The sequence below is a fragment of the Pseudophryne corroboree genome, chromosome 9, assembly GCF_028390025.1.
Source record: "Pseudophryne corroboree isolate aPseCor3 chromosome 9, aPseCor3.hap2, whole genome shotgun sequence".
Lineage (NCBI taxonomy): Eukaryota > Metazoa > Chordata > Amphibia > Anura > Myobatrachidae > Pseudophryne > Pseudophryne corroboree.
The window spans coordinates 238,221,685-238,236,895 of record NC_086452.1 but is presented as its reverse complement, the minus strand read 5'-3'; the positions used below and the strand labels follow the sequence as shown (position 1 = coordinate 238,236,895).

The 15,211-nt window shown below is 36.7% G+C and overlaps 1 protein-coding gene across 2 annotated transcripts in view; it reads right to left on the bottom strand.

Annotated features, from left to right (window-relative positions):
* The window catches only part of LOC134957937 (potassium channel subfamily T member 2), a 1,656,739-nt gene that overhangs the window by 371,526 nt on the left and 1,270,002 nt on the right, over positions 1 to 15,211 (bottom strand). For both annotated transcript variants that reach the window (XM_063940188.1, XM_063940189.1), the window contains exon 13: positions 4,383 to 4,491. In XM_063940188.1, the coding sequence (XP_063796258.1) occupies positions 4,383 to 4,491 (109 nt within the window). The remainder of the gene's footprint in view (positions 1 to 4,382; positions 4,492 to 15,211) is intronic.

Here is a 15,211-nt window from a genome sequence, read left to right as displayed (position 1 = left end):
TTCTTCCCTCGCCGTTTTTAAACCTCATCCATCCAATCCCTATTATCCTATCATTAAAATTATAATGATTACAGCTGTATGTCAGTCTTGTCCAATCCCGCACGAAATGTGTGGCTTCCAGCCAATCAATATCAGTCCCCGTATCCATACAAACATAGCTCCATGCGTGTTTACGTCCGGACATCAAGTCCCGTGCACTCTCTGCACTTCCGGCTTCCTATAGTGCCGATACGTCACTTCCCCTTGTTACAGCAGTTACCATGGTAATCGGAGGCACTGTACGTACCACTCCTCCAGCTCTTAATCCCCCGCTTCACTGCTATAGAGGTGCCGATGTTTCAATAGGCTTTTAAACACCACGAGGAGCGTTTGTAGATCATCGCTTCCATACATCCCATGGTTGAGAATTCGATCAGTCCGTACACAAAGACATTATTATAGCGATTCATTTCATCATTCTAGGTGGGATAAATAATTCACCTCCAAAAAAACAAATGTATACACATGTGAATCACCACATAAATAGCAGCACAGTGATAAATCTTCAAAAATCACTAAATGCATGCAGTAATTGGAAGTACCCTTCCGAGCAGAGGTAAGATTAGAATGCAAAATTCATATTAAAATATTAAAATCATGTTTGAAAGACCTCAAGACAGTAATAAATTCACAGGAACCACTTCAACTCAAAATCTGAATTGAGGCCATTTGGTTTAAGGGTATTCAGTTCATAAATCAATTTAATCTCAGCTTTAGCAAGCTGTGTATCAATATCCCTTTGCCGGCAATGACCTTCAATCCATTTAATCCCTACAAATTGCCTAATGTGGTTGGTATCGCAACCTTGCTTCATTTTAAAGTGGTTTGACAGTGAGTGCATGTCTACCCCTTTTCTTATATTATGGAGGTGCTCACTTATCCTAGTTTTAATGGTCTAGAAGTCCTACCTATAAAAAATAGGTTACATGAGCTTTCAATGGCATACACAAGATTTCTACTATTACAGTTTAGCTATTCCATGATTTCATACTGTACTCCATTTATGCACAATTGTTCTATTTTTCTCTGGTTGCTTCTAACGTTCCTACACCCTAAACAAATCCCACACCAGTGGAATCCTATAGTGCGGACACTTCTTTTTTGTTTGTGTTCCAGGATGCATACTTCTTACCAATTTATTCCTTATTCCTTATATTTGCTGCTCTCTTATACTGTATATAAAAATTAGCTTATTTGGGATAACTTGTCCCAAAACAGGGTCCTTTTTTTAAAATCCCCCAATGTTTTTAAAAGATTTTTTATCAATTTATGTTGTGCAGAGAACCTGGTTACAAATGCCCACTAAAATCTATTTAATTCCTCCTTCATGTTGTTGTCTTTTTTAGTCTCTCTTAAAAGTTCTGATCTCTGCATAGAACCTACAATATTCGCTGCGTTCTCAATTGTATTTGCTGCATATCCACTCCTATTAAATGTTTCAATCATTTGCCCCACTTGTTCTTGATATACATCATCATCCATGCAGTTAGGTTTCAATTGTTTCAATTGGCCCCCTGGTATTTCTGAATGCTACAGTGTTTCTTGGATGAGGAATTGATTAAGCTTTTAAGAACTGACTGAAGCCAGTTCTTTTATGTCACCTGGAGGAGATTCTATGAAAAATGCCTGTATTAGATGCTCCATTGACAGAAGTGACTTTCCACCCCCCTGACATGAAAACTTAAGAAATGTACCAGTTTGGTTTGGTATTTATCATCTTACATAGCGCTGACAGGGACTTTGCCCACTATCTTTTTTCCATATTATTTCTGACTCGTACACATGTTGTTTGACATTGTTTGTGAAAGTAAACTACAGTACTAGATTATTATTTCTGATTTCTACATGTAAAGTGTGACACTGCAGGTGAAAGTAAACCGCAATGTTAGATTATTTTTTCATACACATATTGTGACACTGTAGGTGGTAAATTTTTTATAAAAATTCTGGTGTGTGCTGTACCACACTTTATGTGTGTTGACAGATATGCGGTATAGATAGATACAACAATTTAGAGGAAAGCAGGAAACACATAATACTGATACAGGTGCTGCCACTAGGCATGATGATACAAGTCAGTCAATGTCATCTACTAAGACCAATGTCCAAGGGCATAGAGGGCTTAAGTCAGGGCATGTAAAATCAAAGAAGCAATTCAATTTTACAGTTGTAAACAAAAAACATCAAAGGGAAAGTTAGCTGTAGAGAAACATTAAATTGGCAATATGCCATTCACCACATGAAGTGGCAAGGAAAGACTCAGATACTGGATTTTTTTTTATAAGTGGTGTTTCTGCAACTGTCAGTGAGGCATCTTCTTCTGCGTCTCATGATGACGCAAGAACAGGTGTCAAAAAATGAAAATCACTAAGGCTGTAGACCAAACTGTGTGTTTAGAACTATAACATATTCCTGAGGAACGTTTAGAGGTATCCACTTTAGCTATGTGTGAGTCTGATACTTTTCACACTGTCCATGTAGACAAGCCTCTTTTGCCTCCTTCCACTATTTCTGCACCATCTGCACATGTGGGAAGCAGTACAAGTAAAGATGGTGATAAGGACATAATAGAAATTGAGGATGCTTGTGTGGAAGTGGAACAGAATGAGGGAGATATATCTGTACTACTACTACTACTACTACTACTACTACTATCTGGCACTGAAGATGAGAATGTTGATGATTTTGTTTATGTAAGTAAACAACCAGTGTCCCTTGTCCCTGATAAAAAGAAAACCGTTGCGATGCCTGGGCATAAGACCAAAAGGCCACCTCTGGGTGTTGGATTATTTTTACCCAAATCCTGACAAAGGCCTTATTCAGGTTTGTTAGCAAACCAAAAAAAGTTAGCAATAGGGTAAACCCATGCTGCACTGCAGTTGAGGCAGATGTAACATGTGCAGAGAGATATAAATTTGGTGGGTTATATTGTTTCTGTGCAGGGTAAATATTGGCTTTTTTTTTCTACACTGTAATTTAGATTCAAATGCATCGACTTAACATTATTACTTAAATTTGAAAGATCATTGGATGTCAGTCCATTAATAAGGATGGTTCTGATGCAGAGTTGGAAGTCAAAATAAAAGCAGTTAATAACAGCATATTCATGTGTAGGACAAGAAAAAAACAAAACTCCCAGGTTTAAAGGTTAACAAAAAAGGCATGGTAAATGCTATTGAAAATTTTAGTAAATAATCTAAAAGTGGAATACAGTATAGTTGCAATTGGTTTTGAATATGATATTGTCACTACTTAGTGTATAGCAGCTTTCAGTTCATTAATGGTTCTTAGTCAATGGGCCTGATTCAGCATGGATCACAAAAGCGAAATCTTTCTCTTATGGGCAAAACTATGTTCACTGCAGCTTGGGCAAATGTAACATGTGTGGAGAGAGTTAGATTTGGGTGGGTTATATTGTTTCTGTGCAGGGTAAATGCTATCTGCTTTATATTTACACTGTAATTTAGATTTCAGTTTGAACACACCCCACCCAAATCTAACTCCTTGTGTACATGTTACATCTTCCCCACCTGCAGTGCAACATGGTTTTGCCCAATTGCTAACTTTTCTGCTTTGCTAACAAACCTAATTAAGGCCCAAAGTTTGTGAAGGCATCTGCTCCATTTGTGAAGCCAAAGTTAGTAGAGGTAGGGACATTAGCTATCTAGGCACCTCCTCCAGGTTACGTCATTTGCAGCATGTTCATGAAATTTATTTTACAAGATTGTAATGTAATTAACACCCTTATCTTTAACCTCCTCTTTAGTGATTGGTGGTAGTACTTCCAAATAATTGTTTTGTGGGGGCACAAACAAAGCAAGCACTTCAGCCACAAAAATGTCAGTCCCTTTCATTGAAGTGCTTGGTTTGTTAAACTGTGCATGTCCTTTTTAATACCCATCACGGAGGGGTGGTCCCAAGGACAATTCCATCTTGCACCATTTTTCTTTCCTGCAAGTGCTGTGTGGCAGTGTTTCATAGATCTGCTATAAACTGCCATATGTTTCTGCTGCTGCTGCTCTGTCAGTTAGTTACCAGCCAGCTCGCTGCAGCCTTTGGCCTAAAATGGATGAAAACAATATTGTGAGATGTGTGGTGGTCAAAATTGACTGTAAATGACTAGAAATGAATGGTATTGAAGTTAATAATACTGTAGGAACAAATACAGGCCCAAATTCTGTAATTTTAGCTGTTTTTATGATTTTTTTTTACAAAAATACAGATCAAAAATCCAATTCGAAACACACATATGCAGTTTTGGAAAAAACAAATACAGATCCAAAACACGGGGGTTGGCGCACATCTCTACTTTAAATATTAATGAAGTTAAAAATAAATATTACCTGCAAATTTGACATGGAATTTGTTTTCAGGTTTCAATATCTGAACATACAGAGGGCAATTTGGAGCAAAGTCTTTCACTGCCCAGGCTCTTAATATTGTCTGATGGTCCTAAAATAGCAAACACATATTAATAACGTTATTGCTAAAGAAATTTTATTAAATAGGCATTAAATTAATAATATTGAATAAAATTCTGACAAACTAAAAAAGAATGCATTGTTATTCTTCCATGTTTCTACTTTCCAAGATATATTGACTGTTTTTACCCATGTAGTAGTATTTATGTCCTAGGATTATATCAGCAAATTATATTAACAGCATTTACTGAACAAACAGTGCTTTAAGGAAGAAAAACACATAAAAAAATGAACAAATATATATACACCTGAATATACACCTGTTTTTATTGTTTGAAATCTGAAGTGATTACAAAACAATAGAGGGCTCCAAGCATAATATAAATGTAATGAGAAGTCAGGATTAAAATGATTTCCATACCATAGAATACAACAGTGTATACATATTTGGAAACACTGCTTTTATTCTTGAATCAAAAGATCTCCAAGGACTTTTCAGCTCAGAAAAAATAGGACATATATTATAGCAAGTTTACATATACAGATGCAAATAAAAGCATAATATAATATGTGTACAAAGATATTGCTAACAGTGTTTATGTTGCAGGTTCTCTATCAGTCATACAGGAATTCCAGTTGCCAAAAAAAATAAAAATAGGAGGTCAATATGGAAAAAAGGATGAAAAAAGATAATAGTGAAGTATGTTTAAAACACAGAGAAAACATGATTATAAATATATACTAGAAAGCAAATTTCAGGTTAATCACTAAACAAGGAAGGCTCACCATTAATACATTTTTATTGGTTCCAAAACATAAATCACTCAATAGAGATCATACACACGCAGGTGCTAAACCTCAAACTGAAGAATGATTGCAATGGTGTAATATTATAAAAAACCTAATTTAATTTGCAAACCACATAAAATGTCCATACATTAGTAAAATAAATATGTGGTTTATTTGAAATTCTAAAGCCTTTGACATAGAAAGGTTTCTGTCCATGGTAACAATAGATGGATGATATGCATGACAATTGAGTCTTGCAAGGGTGTCCAATGTGATCCCCAACACATTTTGTCTGACCTTAACGTAATTAGTGGTTGCAAGGTAACTGAATTAGTTGCCCCATGTACAGATGGTAGGAGCTTGAAAACATATCAATTTTTTTCTTAAATATTATTGCCCACTCTCTAACCTTCATAGCGCTTTTTTGACCTCATTCTAACCACCAAATATAAACTACCTCCCAACTTGGCCAAAATTCCACCACTAAGTCTATTGGACAAACCACAAGTCAATCACAAAAAAACAAAAAGGGGGCAGTTCTTCGAAACAATTAGCACCATTTTGACATATAACATTTCATTGACTTTGAAGTCAGTGATATACAGTGTGTGTGTGTGTGTGTGTGTGTGTGTGTGTGTGTGTGTGTGTATATATATATATATATATATATATATATATAAATCCATCCACGGACCGGCACTCCCAGTGAAAGGGAATAACTGTGCTGGTGCCTTCACTGTAGAAAAAAATAACAAAGTGCTCTGGGTGCAGCACTCAAGCTGAATACTCACAACAAAATAGCAGCCTGCTATTTAAACGTTTCAATTTATCACATCAAATTGTCATCAGGAAAACACATAAAATACAAAACATACCTTTATATACACCAGTAATCAATAAATAAACATGTGTTTGATGGGAGAAGCACTTGCGTCGCCACTCACGGCCACAGCCGACATCATCACCTGCGGACACAGAGCGGCGAGGCAGCTCTGTCACCGGCGCATTACCATGGAAACCATGCACAGAAGGATCAAAGAGAGCAGTGTCCATGCCACCGCCTGTGCCCACAGATGACATCATCACCCATAGACACCGAGTGGCGGAGCGGCGCTATCATTGTCACATCTCTATGGATACAATACACATTATACATAAAAAAAGGAAGTGTCTATAGTGGACTGTCACCACAGAAATCACATACATTAAAAATACCACATAAGATCAAGAATGACTGTATCTAAATGGGTAATACCTAGCAAAAACAACATAAAACAGTGTAAAACACGAATCAACAACATCAATAAAGCTGGGATCTCACAAAGCGCAATGTAGCAAAATATGGAAACTAATTACATATCAATAAACGATGCAAATATAGCAAATTTACTAGTACATAAAAGCCAAAGTGATAGAGTGCTAAAAAGTAAGTTGTTTGTTCTAAATTGTCACAGAATCTCATGCACCTAGAAAGCAACATACCCTATAACAAAATAATACAAGCAGATATTATAACACCCACAGCTAAATATCAGCGCAAACTTGAATATGAAATATTCTCATTAAGGCCTTTAGGGAAAATTGTACCCAGACGGAAAATCCAACGGGTCTCACATCTCAACAACTGTAAACCTCTGTTGTCACCACGCATATTAGGGGCTATAGTGTCAATCATTCTGTAGCATAAACTAGTAAGTGGATGGCGCAATTCACAAAAATGCCGTGCAAAGAGCTGGTCACTAGTACCTGTGAGTAGTGCTGATCTAATTGCTGCACGGTGATTGCCCATTCGTTCTTTGAATTTAGACTCGGTTTTCCCGATGTAGCAAAGGCCGCAAGGACACAAGATTTGATACACTACATAGCTAGAGTTACTAGTGAAGTGATGTCATATATTAAACGGTTTGCCAGTATGCGGGTAATAAATAGTAACACCAGATAGCAAAAACTGGCATGTGACACGTGCATTTAAAGCAGACAAAACCTTTATAAACAAAGAGCCCAGCTTTGGGTGTTGATTGCGAAGTATCAACTTTAACCAAAAGGTCTTTGAGGCTGCGGACACTTGAATAACAGGGCATAATACTGTGATTCTCTAATTGAAGAGATGGATCGCTCATAATAACAGGTCAATGTTTCCTAGTGATGCACTTAATAGCTCCAGAGGAGCTATTGTATCTATTAACCAATGGTAAATGTGTAGCAACATTACATTGATCCTTCCCTTTAGATAACAAAGATGATCGATCCATTGCTTAAACCTTCTTTTTACTTTCTAACAAGGATAAGCGTCTGTAACCATGGGACAGAAACTTCTCAATAAGTAGGTCAATTTCAGACTCAGCTGTTTGACGATTACTGTTAATCCTAAAAATTCTTATCTTTCGAGAAAAAGGCAGGCTTCTAATCATCGGTTGGGGGTGACAGCTATGTGCTGAAAGGAAAGTATTCCTATCAGTGGGTTTAACGTATAGACTGATATGAATGGAATTGTAAAGCACTGAAACCTTAACTTCCAAAAAGTAATCCGATGTTTGGGAGAAATTGTATGTAAAATTAGTCGGATTAGATAAATTATGCTGATCCAAAAGATTTTGCAAAAAATAAATGTCACCCCGCCAAATGATGAACAAATCGTCAATAAAGCAGGAAAACAGCAATATGCGTGAAGAAACCTTAACATCAGTAAAGAATAAGGCATTCTCTATATAAAACATAACAATATTTGCATATGACTTATTGTTTTTAACCACTGTGGTGGGTACTGTGTTATACTGCAAATATCAATCATGGCTGAAGGAGGAGGTGACATTGATAATGCTGTGCTATTGTTTCATTTTCCCATTGGGGATACGTATACTTTCTCTGAATCAGAAATTTAATCTATACTGTATAATACGGGCATCAATTATGAGACTGAATCAACGGCCCCTGAGATTGTATACCGAGATTTATTAAGTTGGAAAAATAAGTAAATAGACTTTTTTTTACATGGGATATCACTGAGCGACTATTATAAGAGCACAAAAATCCCACCTGGATTTAGGGTGCGCAATTGCCCTTCAATAGGTCGCTATGACCCACAATTTTGCAAGCTCTGGGTGGGCATTCTCAACCATTGCTTACTGGACCTGATGGTCTTTGTTATCAAACAATCCACCAAAGAATTGCAAATTATCAAAGATAACATCAAGATTTTTGAGACGCCCAATTTATCCACATTAACTTTAGATCAGAGTGGGGATTGGATGGATCGCTTAAAACAGCAGCTGATTACATATAAACGAAATCTATTGCAGTTCAAAAATAAAAATGTTTAAAGGTGGAAACAGATTATGATACACACACAGTTTACAAATGGCTCTTTGGGAACTCTCATGGGGACCAAAAATGCCCTTTTTTCTGTTGCAACAAAAGGACTTTCAAGAACAAATTTACCCAGCTTTGATACTGATTCATCAGCAGAAAATGATGGTTCCAATAGTGAGATGGACCAGCAAATGAGACCTGAAGTGCTTTTAGGCACACGTTTCAGGCTGGCCAAAACCAACACTACAGGATATCCCAAAGAAAACACACCCGCAGGGGCAGCAATGCAAAAGACAGGCAAAGGTCCGGTGGGCCGTCCTCCACGCAGTCGGAAATTTTAATATTCAATTTATCATCCCATGAGTTGACCAGCAGTGAGACTAAATTATTATCGAAAGGACTATCGTTTGTCCCTAGTTTGAATTTCAATGAGTTCCACTGGAATACATAGAAATATGAATTGGCCAGGAGTATAAGGCTTAAAAAATTTTTCGGTTCATCTTTTTCTGGTACACAGGACATTCCACAGTAACTTAAAAAATTCAAACGTCACTCCAATTTTGATCAATCTTCTAATAACGCTAGTATCAGGACTTTTATGCTCATGTTGGAACATGACACTCAAAAGTCCATTAATAACATGACTAAACTTTTACATCTAAACTTGACACCCTCTGAACATTTGGCTCTGTGATCTTTATCTGAGAATAAGAATCTAGTAATCTGCCAGGCAGATAAAAGTGGTGCAGTGGTATTATTAGATTGGCAGGATTACCATAAGGAGGAATTGCGTCAGTTATTGAATCCTGAAGTATATGTTAAATGGCCCAGTAGTCCATTGATCCGTTGTAAACGTGACCTTGTGGAGGTGTTGCAATTGGCTCTAGATTGTGGTCTCATTTCTGAACATATATTTAATATATTGGTTCCAGCATTTCCAATCATCCCCATTTTTGACATGATCCCAAAAATTCATAAGGTTTAGATCCTCCACCCAGTTGCCTTATTGTGTCGGCACAGGGATCTTTATTTCAACCTGTAGCCACTTATCTGGATGCCATTTTGCAACCCCTGATTAAAGGAGAATCCTTGTTAGATACCACATCATTTATTAATAAGTTACAGAGTGTACAAGCTTTTTCTGATGATTGCTGGTTGGTTTGTATTGATGTACTCAATATATATACACCTCAATTCCTCATTCTCTGGGTTTACAAGCCTTGAAATCTTTTTTGGTATCTAAGAGTAATTTTTCATTGGTTAAGATAGATGTAATTCTCCAAATGTTTGGTTTAATTTTCCATAACAATTTTTTCCTTTATAACAATTAACTTTATTTGCAGACCAAGGGCTGTGCCATGGGCAGTTCCATGGCACCATCCTATGCAAATATTAATATGTTTTATATAGAGAATGTCTTATTCTTTACTGGTGTTAAAGTTTCTTCACACATATTGCTGTGTTCCCGCTTTATTAATAAGTTGTTCATCATTTGATGGGGTGGCATTTTTTTTTTTTTTGCAAAATCTTTTGGATCAGCATAATTTGTCATCTAATCTAATTAAGTTTACATACAATTTCTCCCAAACATCGGCTAACTTTTTGGAAGTTAAGGTTTCAGTGCTTAACAATTCCATTCATACCAGTCTATACCCACTGATAGGAATACTTTCCTTTCAGCACATAGCTGTCACCCCCAACCGATGATTAGAAGCCTGCCTTTTTCTAGAAATATAAGAATTTTTAGGATTAACAGTAATCGTCAAACAGCTGAGTCTGAAATAGACTTACTTATTGAGAAGTTTTGTCCCGTGGTTACAGACGCTTATCCTTGTTAGAAACTAAAAAGAAGGTTTTAGCAATGGATCGATCATCTTTGTTATCTAAAGGGAAGGATCAATGTAATGTTGCTACACATTTACCATGTGTTAATAGATACAATAGCTCTTCTGGAGCTATTCAGTGCATCACTAGGAAACATTGGCCTGTTATTAAGAGCGATCCGTCTCTTCTTTTGGAGAATCACAGTATTATGTCCTGTTATTCACGTGGCCGCAGCCTCAAAGATCTTTTGGTTAAAGTTGATACTTCGCAATGAACACCCAAAGCTGGGCTCTTTGGTTATACACGTTTTGGCTGCTTTAAATGCACATGTGTCACATGCCAGTTTTTGCTATGTGGTGATACTTTATCTCACCCGCATACTGGCAAACCGTTTAATATACGACATCACTTTACTTGTAACTCTAGCTATGTAGTGTATCAAATCTTGTGTCCTTGCGGCCTTTGCTACATAGGTAAAACCGAGTCTAAATTCATAGAACGAATTGGCAATCACCATGCAGCAATTAGATCAGCACTACTCACAGGTACTAGTGACCAGCCCTTTGCACGGCATTTTTGTAAATTGTGCCATCCACTTACTTTTACGCTACAGAATGATTGACACTATAGCCCCTAATATGCGTGGTGACAACAGAGGTTTACAGTTGTTGAGATGTGAGGCCCGTTGGATTTTCCGTCTGGGTACAATTTTCCCTAAAGGCCTTAATGAGAATATTTCATATTCAAGTTTGCGCTGATATTTAGCTGTGGGTGTTATAATATCTGCTTGTATTATTTTGTTATAGGGTATGTTGCTTTCTAGGTGCATGAGATTCTGTGACAATTTAGAACTAATAACTTATTTTTTAACACTCTATCACTTTGGCTTTTATGTACTAGTAAATTTGCTATATTTGCATCGTTTATTGATACGTAATTAGTATCCATATTTTGCTACATTGCGCTTTGTGAGATCACAGCATTATTGATGTTGCCGATTATGTGTTTTACACTGTTTTATGTGTTTTTTGCTAGGTATTACCCATTTAGATACAGTCATTCTTGATATTATGTGGTATTTTTAATGTATGTGATTTCTGTGGTGACGGACCACTATAGACACTTCCTTTTTTTTATGTATAATGTGTATTGTATCCATGGTGATGTGACATTGATAGCGCCGCTCCGCCGCTCGGTGTCTATGGGTGATGATGTCATCCATGGGCACGGGCGGTGGCATGGACGCTGCTTTCTTTGAGCCTTCTGTGTATGGTTTCCATGGTGACGCGCCGGAGACAGAGCTCTGTGTCCGCAGGTGATGACGTTGGCTGCGGCCGTGGGTGACGAAGCTAGTGCTTCTCCCGCCAAACACTTGTTTGTTCATTGATTACTGGTGTATATAAAGGTATGTTTTGTATTTTATGTGTTTTCCTGATGACAATTTGATGTGATAAATTGAAATGTTGAAATAGCAGGCTGCTGTTTTATTGTTAGTATTCAGCTTGAGTGCCACACCCAGAGTGCTTTGTGTGTATATATATATATATATATATATATATATATATTAATATATATATATATATATATTCTATTTGACATTAATTATTAGAAAATGTAAAACTCAGGTTTATAGTTGTGGTCACACGAAAAAGTAAAAAAAAAAGTAGCTTCTGTCCCATTATAATTAGGTCAAATATCATCAACATACCTTTAGTTAAATACAGTTTGGTCAAAAAATATTGCTATTGTAAATTGTTTGAGATTCTCAGTAATAATTATGCAAATTAGAAAGACTTAATACAAATAATGTGCCATACAACTTTTCACATAGACAGAGATCATAAAATATATCAAATAACTGTGTTGTAAGATGAATACAATTAAATTACAAGTTAAGTCTTTATGTCCTTGTTTCAAACTTTATTTTTTTCCCAGAAAATAATCCCACAGACTAAACTTCTTTATGGTTCCAGACTGCAGTATATAATGACTGTCTATCAATCATTGCCCTTTTCAACCAGCCTCTCATTGAAATTCTTCCAAAGTTTTCACTAAGGATGTCACATCCTTCAGTTTTGATGTTAATTCACCAACATACAGTACTGTACGTCTTAAAAATGTTAACATTATGAGATGTACAGTATGAGATGTCAGGGTAACTGTACCTGCTATTTTCAGTCTCCCAATGTTTTTTTAAACATTCATGAAATTTTGCCAACACAATAAAAATTGTGATTTTTAATCAAATTTACTCATCAATAATTTCATCTTTTAATGCTTTAACACAATGATCTTGCAATTCCTATATGAATCCTGATGTGGGATCTTCCTGCGGATCCTATTCTTTTCTCTGCTAAAAATAATGATGTTTGGTCTGATGATCTAAAGTGTTATAAATATGTATTTTTTTTTTGAAAATTGACAGACAATGAACATGGGGCTTTTATCTTATTCAGTGCGAGTAATAAAATGGCACAAAATAATCTGTCCTCTAAATACATAGTCCCTATACTGTAGGTATTTAGTTATGTGATATCAGTGTGACTTGTGTATGGTGATCAATGTACTGTATATCAGGTGTGTGAAATCAGCATGAGCTGTGTATAGAGAGATCAGTATATACTGGTTTTATGATATCAAGATTACCTTTTTATAATAACGGGTGCAGTGTGGATACTGTACATACTGTATTACTCCTTTAATAGTTACTAGTGCACACAGTATTGCCCATTTATTTCATAGTGGATGGCAGGAGGCCAGAGAATAGCCTCAAACTGATTAAAATTGACCCAGGCTCCATTTACCCTGCCAGAAAGAAAGAAGAATCACTCAGGTGAGGTTAATGGAGAGTTATTCTTCTTTCCTTCTGTCCTGCTGGTGGCTGGCCACACCTCTTTGTGCCACCGCCCTTCAGGGGACCCCTACTATTGAAGTCCACCTTTGGCCCTTCATACCCCAGTCCAACACAGGCTATGTTTCCTATTTATGTAGGTGGAAATTCCCTGGAGATCCTTTGACTCAGGAACAGGAGCAGTCTTTCAAGATATACACACATTCAAATAATTTCTGGTAATCCTATTATGTTATTCCTGATATTAATTTACCCATGTTAAATTTATTATACACTCTTTGACACCTCTCTTCTATATCTGCGAACAAGCTATTCTGGTGACTGGACAGTGACAAAACTTCAGAATTTCTGTTGCTGCAAAGAAAAACAGACAAGAGATACTATATATGGCAAATTAAAAAGGAGAAAAACAAAAGACAAAGGCACAAATAAGAGAACTGAAAGTGAAGGTTTGGAGCAAACAATATAGACTAGAAGGTATATAGCATGTGAAAAAGTGATGGCTTACAGGGCTGTCAAGTGTACAGTATTATAACCTTGCTATACATGGTGGATTGATAGTTTTGAGAAATAATGCAAGAAGCCTCTTCCTTTATGAAGCACAGTAATCAGTGCACCTGCCCAGTGCCACCCATAGAATTATAACTCCTTGACAATTTACAGTATTATCCCCAATTCCTTCTCCCATGTAGGTGGCCTTTGTAGAATATAATTAACCAATGAAGTAGATGTGTAGAAGACCAGGGGGGTTAATGTTATAGGGTGTGATAAGCAGGAGGAGTTTGAGTTTATGTAAAAATGCCCTTATTTTAAAGCCACAAGGCAAAACCAAAAGAGTCCCAAGTGCTGAAAAGCCAAATTTGCCACTCCAGTCCATAGATCTCTCCTTACCCCCTCCACAACTGTTACTGCCGCCTCCAGTCCATAGATCTCTTATTGCCAACTCCACAGTTCTCACTGCCCCTCCAATCCATAGTCCTCTCATTGCCCTTCCACAACTTACTGTACTGTACATCACTGCCTCTAGTAAATAAATGTCTCTTTAACCTTTATTTGTGATAGCTTGTCTTCTATGCTGCTGCTGTCACGCCCCTCTGTGTGCTCATACTATGCTGCTTTATGAGGAAGTGAACACAGACACTTTGGAGTAAAAAGAAAAATAAATTTGAGTATTTCTTTTTTTTTTGTATGTTATAATGGGTTTTTTTTCTTTTCAGGAATTTTCAAGTGTCAGGGAGATTAGGTCTTTGAATTCTTGGTCATTTTCATATAGTTCAAGTGTTTGGTTGAGTTGAAATATTTCAGCATTCACTTTGCTGATGTCCTCTCTGTGTTTGTTGATCAGTGATTTAACTAGATTGAATGAGCACTCATTGAGTGTTTCATTCCACATTTGCATTAAGCTAGTGTCATCTGAGTTGTGAGATGGTGCCTTTTTCACCAGGACAGTTCTGTTGTCAATGTATCACTGTAATGTTTTTGTCTCACCCCCATATTTCTTTTTTTAAACTAGTTTTTATAGTTTTGTGTATGTTTGATAGAAGGAGTTAGTGTTGTTAGCGTTTCCCTTTCCCTACTGTTATAGGTAAGTCCCATGTGTTTTAGATGTCAGGCTTTTGCTGCAAGGTGTTGTTATAAGTTCAGATAGGTTAGGATGGATGGGCCTTGCACATAGTCCTATTGGATTGTTTGCCATGCTGCTAGTATAAATGTGGATACTAGGCCTCACTGATTTAAGTACAAGGATAATTGATTATGCAGTGCTTGGACTTGTATCTATGTGACTTGTGTTATGGTTGCTGTTCTATAGATATATACGCAATAGGTATGGCTAGGGTTGACAATGAAATAAAATCGATTATATGAAAATAGTATACATCCTTGATTCTTAGACATGCTAGAAATCTTAGACATGTTAGCAATCCAGATACATCCCTCCTGTTATAAAACCCATCAGCCATTTGTGCTGAACCAACAG